The following is a 15,230-nucleotide window of genomic DNA, read 5'->3' as shown; positions in this document are numbered from 1 at the left end:
AAATTGAGTTCGACTTAATTAAAAATAATAATATTTCTATTAATATTTTTAAAATTATTTGATAAAAAATTTTAATTTACACATTGATAAGAGTAAGAGCATAGTAAAATATTTTAAAAATATATTTTTAAAAATAGACATGTTAATTTTTTAAAATTATTCGTGAAATAAAAATGACATTTTCACACCTTTAATATATATAATTAACAATTATATTATAAAATTTAATAATCAAATATGATAAGTCGATTTAAAAAATTCAAATATAAACAAGAAGTGTATTTGACTTTGACGTTGGTCGTTCTAAAAATAGGTACTACAAGATCGGGTGACTTCAATAATAGACGTTGGATGGAGTTCCAACTTTTATTCTCCTTTCAGAACCTATCCAAAAGAGAATCGAATACTTCTCGATTGTAAAAAATTGAATAGGGTGAACTGCCCTGTGAATATCTTTACTTCAGAATAAAACAATTAGAATTATGCTCGACCAACTTTAATCTGTATTATCCATATGTTATCCTTATAGGGGATAGTCTAGTTGACAAGATCCATTGATATCCTATAGGGATCTTCCATTTGAAAGGGTCCATTAACCTTAGACAAAGAGAAAGGTCTAGATATTTTTCTTTTTAATTGTTCAATTTTGGTACAACTCACACATCATTGTAAAACTTGATTACTGTCCTATACATCACTAGTAAATAATTCTTACGATCCGATATCACAATGTGCGCATCAAGATAAATACCTTTAATCAATGCGCTAAATATCGAGGGTTGTAAATGGTATACCTAAAGAAGATTATTCAAGTATAATAGAAACAAGTTTTTCTTTTTTTATATTGGAGGGCTAAGATGAAATTGATATAAATTGAATAAATAATTTTTAAATGGGCCAAAACTGTATTTTTTTATTTAATCAAAGCTATAAAAGATTAAATTTAATTTTTAATTTTTTAAAAGAGACTAAAAATAATTTTATAGTTAAATTTAAATAAAAAATATTTGTATGATCTTTTAAATAGATAAATGGGCCATTTGGGTGAGGTAAGTCCAAACTTGAGTTTAGAAATTCTTTTAGAACTAGATTTAGGTTTGATTCGACGCGTAAACATTTTTAATTGTAATTATGAAACTGTAAACTACAAATTCTTGAGATTAAACCCCGAATTATTAATAAAAAGAGATGATACTTTTATTTTATTTTATCTAGAATTATTCTGATTTAAATTATCTACTATTAGTCCAAATCAAAGAACAAATGCACCTAATTTACAAGGAACCAAAAAAAGTATAAGATTTAAGGTATTTATTTTAGTAATATAGTTTTTAAGGTTTAAATTTATCTTTTATGTAATTTATCACTATATCAAATACCTGTTAGTAAATTGTTGATGAGATTTTAATTTATTGGGATGGGATAAATATCAAATTTATATATGAATTTTAGTCTAATGTGTAATTTAATATATGAACTTTAATTTAATGCAATTACGTAAATGAAATTTAAATTGTGGTGTATATGTATATGTAAAACTTTGATTTTAATTCAATTATACACATTTTAAGAAATAAATACATACATTTATCTTAATATTGGATTAGTATATAGTTATTTGCCTATGCAATGTATCAACGTACAAGGGTGGTAATTCAATAATGTTGTTAATGATTTGTAAAAATTGAATCAAGCTAAAATTTTATATATATAATCACACAAAATCAAAATTCATGTATGACATTTCACATTAGATCAAAATGCATGTATAATTTGTATATTTATCTCTAATGGGAATGAGTAAATTCATGAGATCTCGTGATAATTTTTTATTTTTTTAAAGAATGTGATTATTTTTTTGTTAATCTTCTGTATTTGTTGGGGATTGACCCATATAAACAACGAGTAAGAAAAGTAGAGAAAATCGAACACACAAATTTTACTATGGAAAACTCCCTCAAAGAGAATAAAAACCACGGGTAAAGAAAGCTTCACTAAAAATTGTCAAAAGTCGAAAAGGAGTACAAGATGGAGAAAATAATCCAAAGATCAAAACTCAAAACCCGAATAAAAAGTTATCTAAAAAACTCTCTCCAAAACTCTTCATAAAATCTCACTTAAGAGTTATTTTGTTTAACTCTCTAAACAGGGTTACAACCTTTAAATATGTTAATATTAAAGTCTTAATATGACTAAAATATTCCTAGACTAATCAAAGTTTAACTAGAAAAAGACAGTAGAGTTTAACTAGGAGAAGAAATCCAGTTTAAGTTGAGTACATGTAGCCGCGTCCTGACGTCATCTGTCGCATTGTTGGGACGTCGTGCTCTTCCTCATCGTGATGTTGATTCTGTTTCTTCTCTGATTTGTCCTAAAATTATTTGTCCGAAAACGCGAGATACATCCCATAATATTAATGAAAAGAATTATAAATTAAATAAAAAAATTCAAAATTATAATTCTAGAAAAAAAAACTCATAGGACGAGATTGAAAATTGATAACTTTTTTAAACTCACACATATTGAAAGTTTGAAATTTCAAATAATTAATACAAAATCAATTCAATTAGTAAAAAATAAATTGGTTGGTGAGATAAATTGAATAAAAGAAATGGGTGATTTTTTCAATTCGCAGATGTTAAAAAATTAAAAATTCAGCTTTAATTTAATGATAAATTATGTATAAGCCCAGCTGAAATTTATTTTGTCTTTCAAGTCTGAATAAATTATTATTATTACTTTGATTGTGTGATTCATTCTTATTATAAAAATTATTATTATAGCTTTAAATTTTAAATTTTTTAAATCATATTAAATTATGATATATTCACAAATCATGATTTGAGTGAAAAATAAACTAATGCATGAGTTTAAATTTGATCATGTATGTATATATTTTTTATTTTTTTATATAAAAGATATAAAATAATAAAAATATCCTTAAATAATATAATTTTATTTTAAAATAAAAATATTTTCATTTTTTTCCTACTAAATAACCACTCAATCAAATATAATAAATATAAATTTTATGAGTCACAAATTATAAAACAAATACATGTTTTCAGTAACTACTTACCATATTGAATAGTGATACTTACTTAATAAAAAATACATATTCAAAATCTCGATTCCAAATCCAACTAATGATAAATGAAACATTACACTGATTTTATCTGTTATTCATCGATCAAAACACCCAAATTTAGTATAGAATTCGTCCACATGCATGCATAAAAAAAAAAAAAAAGGTGAATTACACCCAAAATTACTAAACTATTAGTAAATTTATATTTTAATCATTTAATTTCAAAAAATTATACAATAATCACTAAATTATTCGAAAATTTTTTATTTTAAGTTATTGAATAATTTAAAAAAAATTATTTCAGTGACTAAACTATTATTACTTTTTGGGGTTAAAAACTTAAATTTTGTCTAACCTTTTAAGGGTTGTTGATATAATGACTTAATATTTACAAAAGTTCTCAAATAAGGGTCAAATATCCAACAACCGTTCGATTGACTTAGATCTAAATTATATTATTCTATTTGTCAATAGATACTAATCATTGAATAGTCGCTTGGAGCTCGTCAGTTGGATTTTTTAAAAGGAATTAACAGCTCAATGACTTAAACGAAAACTTCTGAATAGTTTGGTGACCATTTTTTAACATTTTAAAGTTAAATGACTAAAACGTAAATTTATTAATAATTTAGTGACCTTGGTGTAAATTTACCCTAAAATAAATTTTTATACTATATACATATAAAAAACTCAATAAATTTCATTGATTTTAATGGCAGAATAAAGGGTCCCATTTTATCTTTACCCGATGATAGTCACCTCATTCTCCCCGCAACTAAAAGCACGATCCCATCTTTTCCTTACAGAGCAGCACCCCTTGTTTCTCTCTCACGTTGTTCTTAGTGTTTGTGTGTTTGTGCGTCTGTGTGTATATATACCATTGCTGCTTTTGTCGATTCCCGAACACCACGCGCCTGATTCAACCGCAGCCCAATATCCCGTGTATCACGCCCCCCTCGTCAAAAGCAAAAAAGGAAAAAAGAAATTCGTGTTGTTGGGTTCGTTCCCTTTGCCTTTGATAAATAGTGAAAGACTGAGAGAAAAAGGAAAATGTCGATCTCTGTGTAACGGCTACTTTTGGCGGTGTTGTTGAAGAAGTAAAGACTGAGAAAAAAAGGGGGAAATAAAAGGGTTGGTTTGGTTCAGTTTTGAAAGGGAAGCTGAGGAAATGGATTACAACAATGATCAGTAAATTTCTTTTTTCTATTTCGTGTTCTTATGGTTTTAAAATGCATGTGTTTCTGATGTTTGTTTTTGAGTTTTGTATTTTCTTTTTTAGCATTTCATTTGGGGATGAACTTGTGTTTTTCTTTGATTTTAAGTATTTTTTATGGATTAAATGCTTCGTTTAGAAATGGGTTTGCTTTGATTTTTACTGTAACTGAAATGGGTAATTGAGAGAGTGAAATGAAGGTGTGGGCTCTGATGAAAATGGTGGGGGTCACTGTGTTTTTTTTTTTTGTTTTTTTTGTCCCTTTTTGTGGTTTTTTATTAGCTTAAACATCACTGCTGAATAACATTGTATCCTTTCTGTGATTCTACATGGGATGCTTGTTTGAGTCACTGTTATTGGATCCAATGCTTCAATTTTTACTTTTGAGGTGGAAATGTTAACTGTTTGCTGTTGTTTCATAATTGACTTGTAATATGATGGATGGATTATCTTGGTGAATTGGTGACTTAGTTACGAACTTATATTGTTGTAAACACTATGTAAGATTTTGCTTAATGCTTGTGAGATGTAAACATGGATTCCACTTTTAGGTACTGCATTGGATGATTCGTTGTGAAGTCCATTTGCATTGCCTCTCTGCTTTGGCCTGAATATTATTCAGCTATGTGTGTGGGTGTGCGTGCATGTATGTGCGTATGTGTGTCTGTGTGTGTATATTTATGTTTATTATTTGATTGGTAGCAGTACCAGAAGTCCTTGGGATTGGCATGGGGAGAATTATGGTGTGCAAAAGAACTCTGATTCTGGTAAATTATTGCCTCTGTTGATGATGATTTCAAGCTAATAGTTTTGAAGTAGCCAAAATGATGTATGGATAATATCTATACAGATGCATCCCAAGGTGTATGGACTCCGGTGACCTTGAATGAGGAAGACCTTTCCTACATGTTCAATGAAACGACCCCTGTTAAGGAATGTGGTGATCTCTCATACCATTATACTTGTAATGGTAGTTTTCTTCCTTCGTTTTATTTGAAACTTTTGTTTTTATAACATCTGTTCTTCTCTTTCTCTTAAAGTAATAGTAAGATTGTGAACTTCAGATGATACTAGCAAGGAAACAGAGGTTACGAGGGAGACCTCTTCTCGACTTAAAAGACGTAGAGTGCTTCAATTTGACACTTCCGAAGTAGATTCTTCCATTTTCTGTGATGAAATGCCATCTACATTTCTAAAATCAAGAGTGAGTTCTGTTGGATTGGTATCAAGTTACTTTCCTGTTGTGTTATTTACATGCTTTTGTTTATTTGTTTCTTCTTTCAATGTTTAGGAGAGGGATGAGTTGCTGGCAGAGGTTTTACCTGATGCATCTCAGCAGGTTGCCGGATTTTCAGGTTTTCCGTTTTCGTACAAATAATAATCAACTTGAATCGAATGCATACTCGGGTTTTTAATTGTAACAACATTTTACAGAGGATGCATCGGCTTTCAGTTATGAGGGCTTAGATCAGTTGTGTGAAGGGTGGCTTGCTGAGTATTTCAACAATGCGGAGATGCTTCTTAGCTCTAATGATATGTATGCTTCTATGGATTTTCAACATTTTCGTTTCATCGTCATATTAATATATTCTGATTACCTTATAATATACGATTCAGGAGCCTTAACACCTCATCTGACATTCAAATCGATATTTCGGGTAAATGATTCTTGTTCCGTGCCTTCATGATTGTCGTCTTTCTCTACGAGTTGTTATATTCACTTTTTAACAACATTGTTTCTATGTTCATAGAGTATTTCAATGCCCAACCTGAGTCTGGCCCCGATGCTGTTCAAAAACAGGCAACTCAAACCCCTCAAAATGTTGTTTTCAAAGGTAACCTTTGTGTTCGTTATGCTTTTGAGACGTCTTATTTGTGGAATCAACACGTAAGAACATTGTGTTTTTGCTTATTTAGGTAGGAAGTCATTCATATGTCCTCCCACTAAACTGCCATCTTCAATTGCCTACCCATTTGCTTTCATTAAACCCTGCGGTTTCCACGGAGACGTGACCCTCAAGGATATAAACCAGCGAATCCAAACACCCCCACCGTCAAAACCGAAACAAAGCAACGAAGATCTGCCGACTTCAGCCTTTTCCGGGAAGCTTGTTGTTGGCAAAACTAAAATACGTACCGAAGGTGGTAAAGGCAGCATCACGATTATGAGAACCAAAGGATAAGTGTTCGCGGCCCTTTCGAGCCCCCTCTCGATTATGGTGGTTGATCATCTCTCTCGTTATTGCTGACTCTGACTAGCATAGAATCTGATACAGGGTACATGTTGATGATATATATATAGTTTACTTGTAGTGGAAGCATAAGGTTTTACATTAGTATACGAATGAATGTGTAAATGTTAGCATTACAGTTTATGCTGTCTTACCTCTTTTGTCGGTCCTATATTTCAACATTGCTCATTCCATTTTTTATAATTTTTCTCATGTAGCTAAAAGGATTTTTCAAAATCTTACTTCTCATTTATAATTTTTTATAACATTTATGGGTTTAGATTCATAATATTATTTTGAATCGAACTTATTCAAAGGCTAATTTTTTAGTTGAATGGTCAGCTGGAATTTCTGTAGTTTAGAATTGGAAAGTATCAATTAGATACTGATGTTCAAAGAGGAAATCAAATTCCATTGCAAATCACTTTAAAACAAATCCACACCAAGCGTTTGTTAAAATGAAAAACAAAAGACACGATTTTCCCAATCCAATTAATATAATCACACTCTCTCTTTTATCCTGCAATCTATAATCACTTCCCACTGTTATTTCTTGTTTTTAATCCCACTTCGCCGCTCGGATTCAACCGTCGCTTGAGCCGCTTTCTTGGCCAACTTATCTTGCAATGCCTTTGCATCTCTGTCCATCGACTCAAAGCCACAAGTAAAAAAACGAAGACGCAAAATTCACACAATTAAAAATATTCAAGGAAAGGTAAAAATGAAAGAGGAACCTTTCACGCCGTTGCTCAGGGGTTAACCCATCGTCTTTGGAACCTTTGGCTTTGTGGGCTGCTCTGGCTTGTGCCCTTTCTCGATCTCGTTCTCTCTGGTTACCCCGTTAGCTTGAGTTAAGGAATTAACACCAAAAATAAAAAACAGAAACCAAGAAATACCAAAGCTTAAAAGCTATAAATTATGTATTAATCAGACAAATTAGAAAGGAAAAAAGAGAGGATATGAGACATGGTTGAATCTCGGAAAACAAGCAACCAACTATGTTAGATTGAAAGCTATATGAAAAATTCAAGAGATAAATTAGTTAAACAAGAAAAATCAAAGGGACAATGTAAAAAAAAATTATTTGAGAGAACGAGGAAGAAAATGGCCCTTAATTATTGAGGAAGACGAGAAGGAAAAAGCTTAGACTTTTGGGAAGAAAGGAGAAGGACTTTATAAAACTGAAAAAGGAAAAGTTTTTGGTTGGTTTCAACAATTGAGCTCTGTGGAAGAATCGAGAAGCGCACTATACGAGGGTTCTTACCATTTTTTTTTTTTTTGTAGAATTTTAATTAATCATTAATTAAGGTGTGAATCCATTTCCCAACCCTCCAATTTTCAACAATTTTTGCGTTCATAGAAAATTCTCCTTCCCTTTCTTCCTTTACAATTCAATTTTATTTTATGAAATAAGTTTTAAGCATTAAAAATTTACAAATTAAAATATGAATAATTTTCTTTCTTAATTTTTAATACTGACAATTAGATTGATGGAATCTAATGTATATATTTTTAATTGTCGATAGATATTAATTTATTATACCGGTCATTGAATTGTCGCTTTAAGTTTTATGGTTGAACGTTAAAAAATAATTTAAATTAAAACTCCCGAATAATTTAATAATCATTTTATAACTTTTTAAAACTGGATAAAAAAATTCTATGACAATTTGATTAAATCTAAAGTAAATTCTTCTAGAAAAATAGCAACTAGATCTGAATAAATCTCCATAACTCAATGACAATCCTTAGAAACTCATTGTAATTAGCATGTTAAGAATTATAGTGAGTTGCTTTATATTTAATCACGAACATGTTAGCAAACCTACACACTTATATATATTTCTAGATTTGTATAGGTTATGTAAGAGAGCATATTGATAGCTCTTTATTTGTTCATGGTCAAACTGATTGTATGGGTGCAATTGAACAGTAAACCTTTAGTGTTTACAGTCTAAATACTTAAGGTATAAAAGTGAGTGTTCCAGACTTTAGGTACAAATGTGAAATTTCTATATTTAGGGAATGATAGAATGTTATTAACTTATTATATTGGTGATTAAAGACAGTAGAATTACTCACTAAGCTAGCATTTACAGATGTAGAGAAACCAATTTGCTTAAACAAACATTGATGTTATTTGTTATTTTATTTACACGATTGTTGTAATTCCAAGATGGAGTGGTCATTATAGTCGGACAATTCCTTTCATATTAGTTTGTTGGAGCAATTAACAACTTTAAACTTCAATAACATTTGTCAAACAACAAAAAATCACATAAAATCAACTAAACTTTAAAAATATAAACTTTTATTCATTAATATTTTTCAAAAATTATTTTCAATGAAACAAAATATCATAAATTTTTGCCATAAAGTGTAAACTAGTGCATTCCATTCAAGTTTAAAGTCTACCCCTAACATGTCTAATATTGCCAGCCAAGCAATCAAAGAGTGTGGGAATTCTCCTTTAGGTTTTGTGTGGAATGCTAACTTCCAATTAACTCGAGTCATATTTTAAAAGCAATGTATCTTATTTACAACCCATGATAATTAATATTTACGAAATTTATATTTATCTTTTTCAAAAACGTCTTTTTTAATATTCAAATTTTGATTTACTTTCGAAAAAACGTAATAAGTTTTACCATTACACTCAATATTTGTTGGTATTCAAACACCTTTAACCGAACCTTGAATAAATTAAAAAAAAAATCAATTGCACGTACATTTTTTTTCTTCTAGACTTTAGAGGCCAGTAAGTGATTTTTGAAAGTTTTAATTACATCTAACAATTTTTTTGAAAATTTTTATTAAAATCCTCAAAGTTTTTAAAAAGTTTAGCTAAATACCCAATAATTTAAATGCTAAAAATTTAGTTGATGTTGGGCTTGTTTAATAGTGTTTAAAAAAGGTCGTGCTAAACAAGTTACTTTTGGTTGAAATTTTTGAATTTTAAAAAATACTTTTAAAAAGGATAAGCTAATTTTTTTGCTTTTCCTCTCCCAAAATACATTTGGTACTTAATTACTTTTTCACCTCTCTAATAACATAATACTTTTTCTTCTTTTGTTTCTTGGTGTTTAATTTATAAATATATTAAAATCATTAATTAAAAATAAAAAAAATATTTTTTTAAAATAATACAAATGTGCTATTATCTAATTACAAATATTTAAAGGTTACATTTAAATATTTAAAATATAGTTTATATATTATAAATAAATTTTATAAATAATTAATATTTATTGCTTAAAAATATTTAAAATTTATATTTCATATATTAAAATATTAACAAGTTATAATGAATTATTTTTTATATTCTTATTAAAATATAACACTATTAACTAATTTGAATATTATTTAAATGTATATTTGTAACTTGATAATACCATGTTTAAAATGAACATTTTATTTCTAAAAAGTATTTTTTGACAGTAATATTAAACACTCAAATCTTAAACAAAACTTTTCAAAAGTACTTCTCAAAAACACATTTCCACATCACTTTTTAAAATCACTTTTCGAAACATTGCTAAACTAGCCATTTGTCAACTCAAGTAAGAGAATTTCTTCCCTTGTACGCCTAGTTGATTTAAAGGTTAGAACTTGAATTCTCTTCTTAAAAGTATAATATCAGTTACCACTACATACAACTATAATATTAGTTACCACTACATACAGTACTCATTGATAATCCAAATCTTATTACAAAGCTGAAGTTTAATATATATAATGGATTACCTATAACATTGACAATGTAACTCAACCCAAGCCTATAACTAAATTAGAGAAAAACAAGATTTGAGGATCACTAGTTCGTCAATTCAACCGATCTAGTCAATTCAATTAAATAAATTATAAAAAAAATTTAAAAATATTTGAATAAAATCAATTCACCAGTTTTGTAACGGCCCCAAATTCTTGCATCAACATTCAAGTGTTGACCAGGGTTGGCGATGGATAAATGTATCTTGGGATTGAGTTTTTGTTGGAATTAATTTGGGTGAATTTTGGACCTTTTCTATAAAAAAAAATAAGGATGTTGGGAAGCTTGTGTGAAGTAGGAGAAGATGGATGGCTAATATGGTGATTTTACCATTTTTGAAAAAAAATCTTCTCTCAATTAATGAGAAAATATGGTTTGGTAGATTGAGGTATGAGATAAATTAGATTCGTCCCTATTTTTCCCTATATTATAATTACCCTATTATTTTTTTTCCTTTTAAATTGCTTTATTTTTATTTTTATTTTTCTTATTTTCTTCATCTATTTTTTTTCTTAGTAAGTCTTTTAGAGGGAGAGAGGTTTGAGTGAGTTCTCACCATTTTTTTTTGCATCCTCCAAATCTCAAAGAAGTTAAAGAGGGTGGTGAATCTTCTAAAGCTAAGGGTAAAGGCAAAGTGGTGGAGAGCTAGGCAAGAAACTTTGTTGGTGTTCTTCCATCAAGGAGGTACCCTTTAACTCTCCTATACTTCTTGATAAGTCATAAATATGATGCTTGTGTGATAATGCATGCATGTTATATGTCTTTGGGTGGAAATCTTGTTTGGATGTTTTAAAATGAAGCTAAAAACTTAGTTGTGAAATATGCTAGAAACAGATTATTACATAAATAGTAAGTTCAAAAATTCACCATAAATTCTATAAAAATAATTAAGAAGTGATCTATACATTGTTGTACGTGAGTCAGTCTAGTTTCGTTTAGAATAAACGGAGATCAATTTTGATTTGTATTTTAAAATATATGAATTTTTGAGTGTTGGAAGGTCATAAAAATCTGGCAACAGAATTCTTATAAAACAGATTTAGCAGTGATTTTGAAAAATCACCAAAAATTTTATAAGATAAAATAGGAAACGATCCTTATATCTCTATAACCGTACAAAAGTCTAGTTTCGTTTAAAACAAACGGTTCTCAATTTAGAGTTATGTATTAAGAGTTATTAATTTTTGAATGAGGAAATGTCAAAATGTCAAGGTAGCAGACTGTTATGTCTCTTTAGTTAATATTTTAGCTGGAATGATAAGCAAATTGAAAAGAGTACGAGACTCAAATGTCATGGTTGTATTTTTGTGATTATATGTTTGATGTTTTGTTTTCGTTCAGCCTTCAGGCTCTAACCTAACTAGCAGTCATAAGTGGCGCTCAGGATAACCCTACGGACACCCAGGATTATTTGACTAGCGGCCATGAGTGGCGTGGGACTATTCGGATACCCGATTATTTGAGCAGTATGTCCAATCTAACAAGTTTGATATGCAAGTGATTTGGTTATGTAGATTTAATGACTCATGTTTTAATTATTCGATACTCATGTCATGTTTCTATGTATACATTTGATTTGCATGCTTATATTTATGAATTGCTTGAAGTATGGTAGATTTGTTGTGTATCACAGAGCTTGTAAAGCTCAGCCTTCAAATTTTCTTAATGTTTAGATTTGTAGACTTTTGTTCGTGTCCTAGGAACATCATCGATGAGAGACTCCTAGCATCACGTATTCAAAGTACAGTACCTTATCTATTAGTGGGCATTGTATTCCTAAGGCCTTACTTGTATTTTTTTTGTATGTCTGTAACTCATTTATCATTTTTTGTAATTTTGACTATTTTGATATATGACGATATTGGAGCTCCACATATTTTGTATAACTACTTTTATTACTATTTTCAGTATAACTATGTATAGTATTTTCTCTTATATAAAATGTATTTCAATGTTTTAAAATTATTTGAAAATTTTGCTGGGTTGCTTCAGTGACCTGATGTAGCGCCTTAGTATTCGAGTACTCCGTACTCGAGATTAGGGTGTTATAGGTAACAAGTTTAACTATTAGGTTTAATTGATTTTTTTCTTGATTCAACCGGTCCATATTGATTTCCAAGTCAATTGATCTAATGATTTTTTTGATACTGAGATCCCGACCAGTTCTAAATCCAACCGACTGAATCGATCTAATCTTATTCAAACCTAATTGAAGAAAAGTCAAATTATAAAAACTTAATTAATATAATAATTTGATTTTTTTATATTTTAAAGGAGATGTGAGTATTGAAACTAATATATACAATTTTGCTAAATTAAAAATCAAAATAAATATTCTCACAACGAGATAATTTCTCAAAAGAGAAACAAGTAATAGGCCACTCCACATATTCCCCATAATACTCGCTCGTTCCCTTTATCACAAATCCCTCTCTCCTCTCTCTTTTCCCTTACCATCCCCTCTTTTCAAACTCTTCTTCCTTTGGGGGGAAAAGACAGAACCAGTAATCTGTAAAATGATGAGAGATTTTTATTCCAATTTACATGGATTACCCTCTCGGATGCGTGCGTGCTCCCATTTCATCGTTTCTTTTTTTAGTTTTATTAGAGGCTCGTCGTGTAACGGTTGATATCTTAATAGCATAGAATTTAATATGCTCATTCTTATCCTTGATGAATGTTTTATTTTCCAACTCGATCAACAGTCGTGTATGGTTCACTGAATAAGAATGCTTTGTTTGATTCTTGATAAGACAAGTTGTATGTGTGCATTAATACAAACGTTGAGATTTTCTTTGTCGACGGTATGCACACACATATAATTTGTCGTATTAAACTCTTAAAGCACTTGCTATTCTTAACGGAGTTAAAAAACAATACCGAAAATATTGAAAAATTCTTTAAAATTTTATTTTAAAGGATAACAACTGATATGCGACGAGTCTCGTCAAGATGAATAAAGAACAAAATAAATATATTTACCAGTGCTTGTTTTTGTTTGAACAGGTGAACAATAATTGAGAGCTGTGGGAAAAAAAAATTCATTATAGTTGTTTCTTTTTTTTTTGCCACGTAAAATTTAAGGTATTTGATATTTGTTTTATTTATTAATTTATTATGTTTTAACTGCAATGCGGTGGAAAGTGATAATCAAAGGTTATGAATATGATTTTTTTAGCAGATGTCGGCGGTTGACAACAGTCTAGCCGGTTTAACTCTCGACGATGTTTTGGGACATGCTAAACGGTCTGAACCGCCGTCGAGTCATAACCATACGCCTCTGGAGACTGTACGAGATGATCCAGCTAACAAAGACAAGAAGAGTTGGAAATTGTTTCGTGAAAAGCTTAAGCTCAGGAAAACTGGTTCGGGTTGGACCACCTCGATTTCCATCCCGGCATCTGATGTTAACATTCAAGCTAAGAAACCCCAAAACCCACGGCGTGTTTCCTTTGCTGAAACCAACCGCATTGCCGAAATAGGTGATCGTACTCCGGTAAGGAACCCCAAGGCGGCGCAATTGGGTCGGAGGAGTTCCGTACGGTACGCACAAGATCACCAAGATCCTGTCGATGCCGTTATGCCCAGCGACGGTCCACCATCAAGAAGCTTCAAGCCACAAAATATCCATAACGACGATGATGGTTCTCCTGGATCATCGCCAAAGGGAGCCCAGAGGATATTGTCAGCAAGAGAAGCAGTGGCTTCACAAGAAGCAGCAGAAGCAGCCGCTGCTGCAGAAGCTGCGGAAAAATATGATTCATCCGTGACTGAGGAACCTGTTACGATGTCGTTGATGGATTTGTTGGGTGAGTCAGGGTCGAGTTACATGGGCGAAGATGATGAGGACGAGTATGACGAAGATGAGGAAGATGAGGAAGAAGAGATTGTGCAAGCGAAGGGAATTGAGTTCACGTGTTGCATTTGTAAGGTGAACCTTACGAGCTCGGTGTTTATGCCGTGTGGGCATACTTATTGTCGGCTTTGTTCGAAGGAGCTTTTGGTTCAGCGAGGGAATTGCCCGCATTGCAATGGCTTTGTGTTGGAAGTTCTTGAGATCTTTTAATGTTTAATTTTTGTTCTCAGTTCTTTTTGTTTCTTCTTCCTGTTTTGGATTTTGCTCATTAATTTTTTTAATATGAGTAGATTAAAAATCATCTCTCAATCTTTGATTGTGGAGAAATTTGTGTAAACAATTTGTTCTTTGATTTCTAGTTTTTCGCTTGGTTTTATTTTTCGAGCTTTGAGATGGTACAACCTAAGTTTTAATGATTTGTTTTATGGTCACCGTCTGTGGGATTTCAACAAAGGATTATCAGTGTTAATCCTACTTCGGTTTGCGTGAATTTCTGCTTTTATATGTATATAAAATCTAGGTTTTTAGAAGTGGATAGGTGGTTGAATTGGATCAATTTGTCGAGTTTAATTGAATAAATTGTTAAAAAGGTTATTAAAAAAATAGAGAAATTTAATTTAATCAGGTTGGCTGCCAGTTTAATTGATCTGATTGGTTCATGAGTAAATCATTTTGATCTATTGTTCCAAACCGATACCCCAATCGATCTTCGTCTAACTGGCCAGTCCAGTTTGATTCTGAAAATATTGAAACCTTTTAAAGAATTAGTTGGCAACTCATAGGTAGTGGCTTGGTTAAGAGAACCCATCGGAGTTGTAGCAAAAAACGAGTCTTCATAGGGTAATTGTCATTGTTTATGAACCCGAACCTGGGTGATTTATCCACGACTAGGATAAAACTTGGGTGAAACTAATGCCTAGTTTAAGGATGCTTCTCAAAAGTGCTTTTGGGGAGAGGGAAACACTTTTAGGGAGAAGTTAAACAAAAAGTGCTTTTGGGCCAATTTTTGGCTTGGAAAAGCACTTTTTCTCTAAAAAATCAACTTGATTAGGAATGCTTTTGTCACAAAAGTG

At 30.7% G+C, this 15,230-nt stretch overlaps 2 protein-coding genes and 1 long non-coding RNA gene across 7 annotated transcripts; 2 read left to right on the top strand and 1 right to left on the bottom strand.

Moving 5' to 3' along the window:
• Positions 1–3,790: 3,790 nt before the first annotated feature.
• Positions 3,791–7,197, top strand: LOC107938997 (protein XRI1). 4 transcript variants are annotated; one of them, XM_016872285.2, is made up of 9 exons: positions 3,791–4,276; positions 5,007–5,068; positions 5,152–5,271; positions 5,366–5,505; positions 5,593–5,656; positions 5,736–5,838; positions 5,919–5,959; positions 6,053–6,136; positions 6,219–7,197. In XM_016872285.2, exons 1-9 carry the CDS (start codon positions 4,257–4,259, stop codon positions 6,482–6,484), a joined length of 900 nt encoding a protein of 299 aa, XP_016727774.1. In that variant the 5' UTR covers positions 3,791–4,256; the 3' UTR covers positions 6,485–7,197. The 4 variants fall into 4 exon arrangements, with proteins under 4 accessions (XP_016727774.1, XP_016727773.1, XP_040930973.1 ...); XM_016872284.2 differs by having other exon boundaries at positions 3,800–4,276; positions 5,004–5,068; XM_041075039.1 differs by having other exon boundaries at positions 3,814–4,276; positions 5,004–5,068; positions 5,152–5,265.
• LOC107938999 (uncharacterized) lies at positions 6,924–7,922 on the bottom strand. The gene is made up of 2 exons (XR_001695022.2): positions 7,267–7,922; positions 6,924–7,172 (listed from the first exon to the last, which is right to left on the bottom strand). It is a non-coding gene; the product is annotated as an uncharacterized lncRNA (long non-coding RNA).
• Positions 7,923–12,711: 4,789 nt separating this feature from the next.
• LOC107938985 (uncharacterized) lies at positions 12,712–14,533 on the top strand. 2 transcript variants are annotated; one of them, XM_016872262.2, is made up of 3 exons: positions 12,712–12,866; positions 13,308–13,385; positions 13,483–14,533. In XM_016872262.2, the coding sequence occupies exon 3, from the start codon at positions 13,483–13,485 to the stop codon at positions 14,365–14,367; it is 885 nt and encodes a 294-aa protein (XP_016727751.2). In that variant the 5' UTR covers positions 12,712–12,866; positions 13,308–13,385; the 3' UTR covers positions 14,368–14,533. The 2 variants fall into 2 exon arrangements, with proteins under 2 accessions (XP_016727751.2, XP_040930972.1); XM_041075038.1 differs by having other exon boundaries at positions 13,480–14,533.
• Positions 14,534–15,230: the final 697 nt, after the last annotated feature.

This window comes from Gossypium hirsutum, chromosome A08 (genome assembly GCF_007990345.1).
Source record: "Gossypium hirsutum isolate 1008001.06 chromosome A08, Gossypium_hirsutum_v2.1, whole genome shotgun sequence".
In the NCBI taxonomy this organism is placed as follows: domain Eukaryota; kingdom Viridiplantae; phylum Streptophyta; class Magnoliopsida; order Malvales; family Malvaceae; genus Gossypium; species Gossypium hirsutum.
This window is presented reverse-complemented; position numbering and strand designations above follow the sequence as displayed.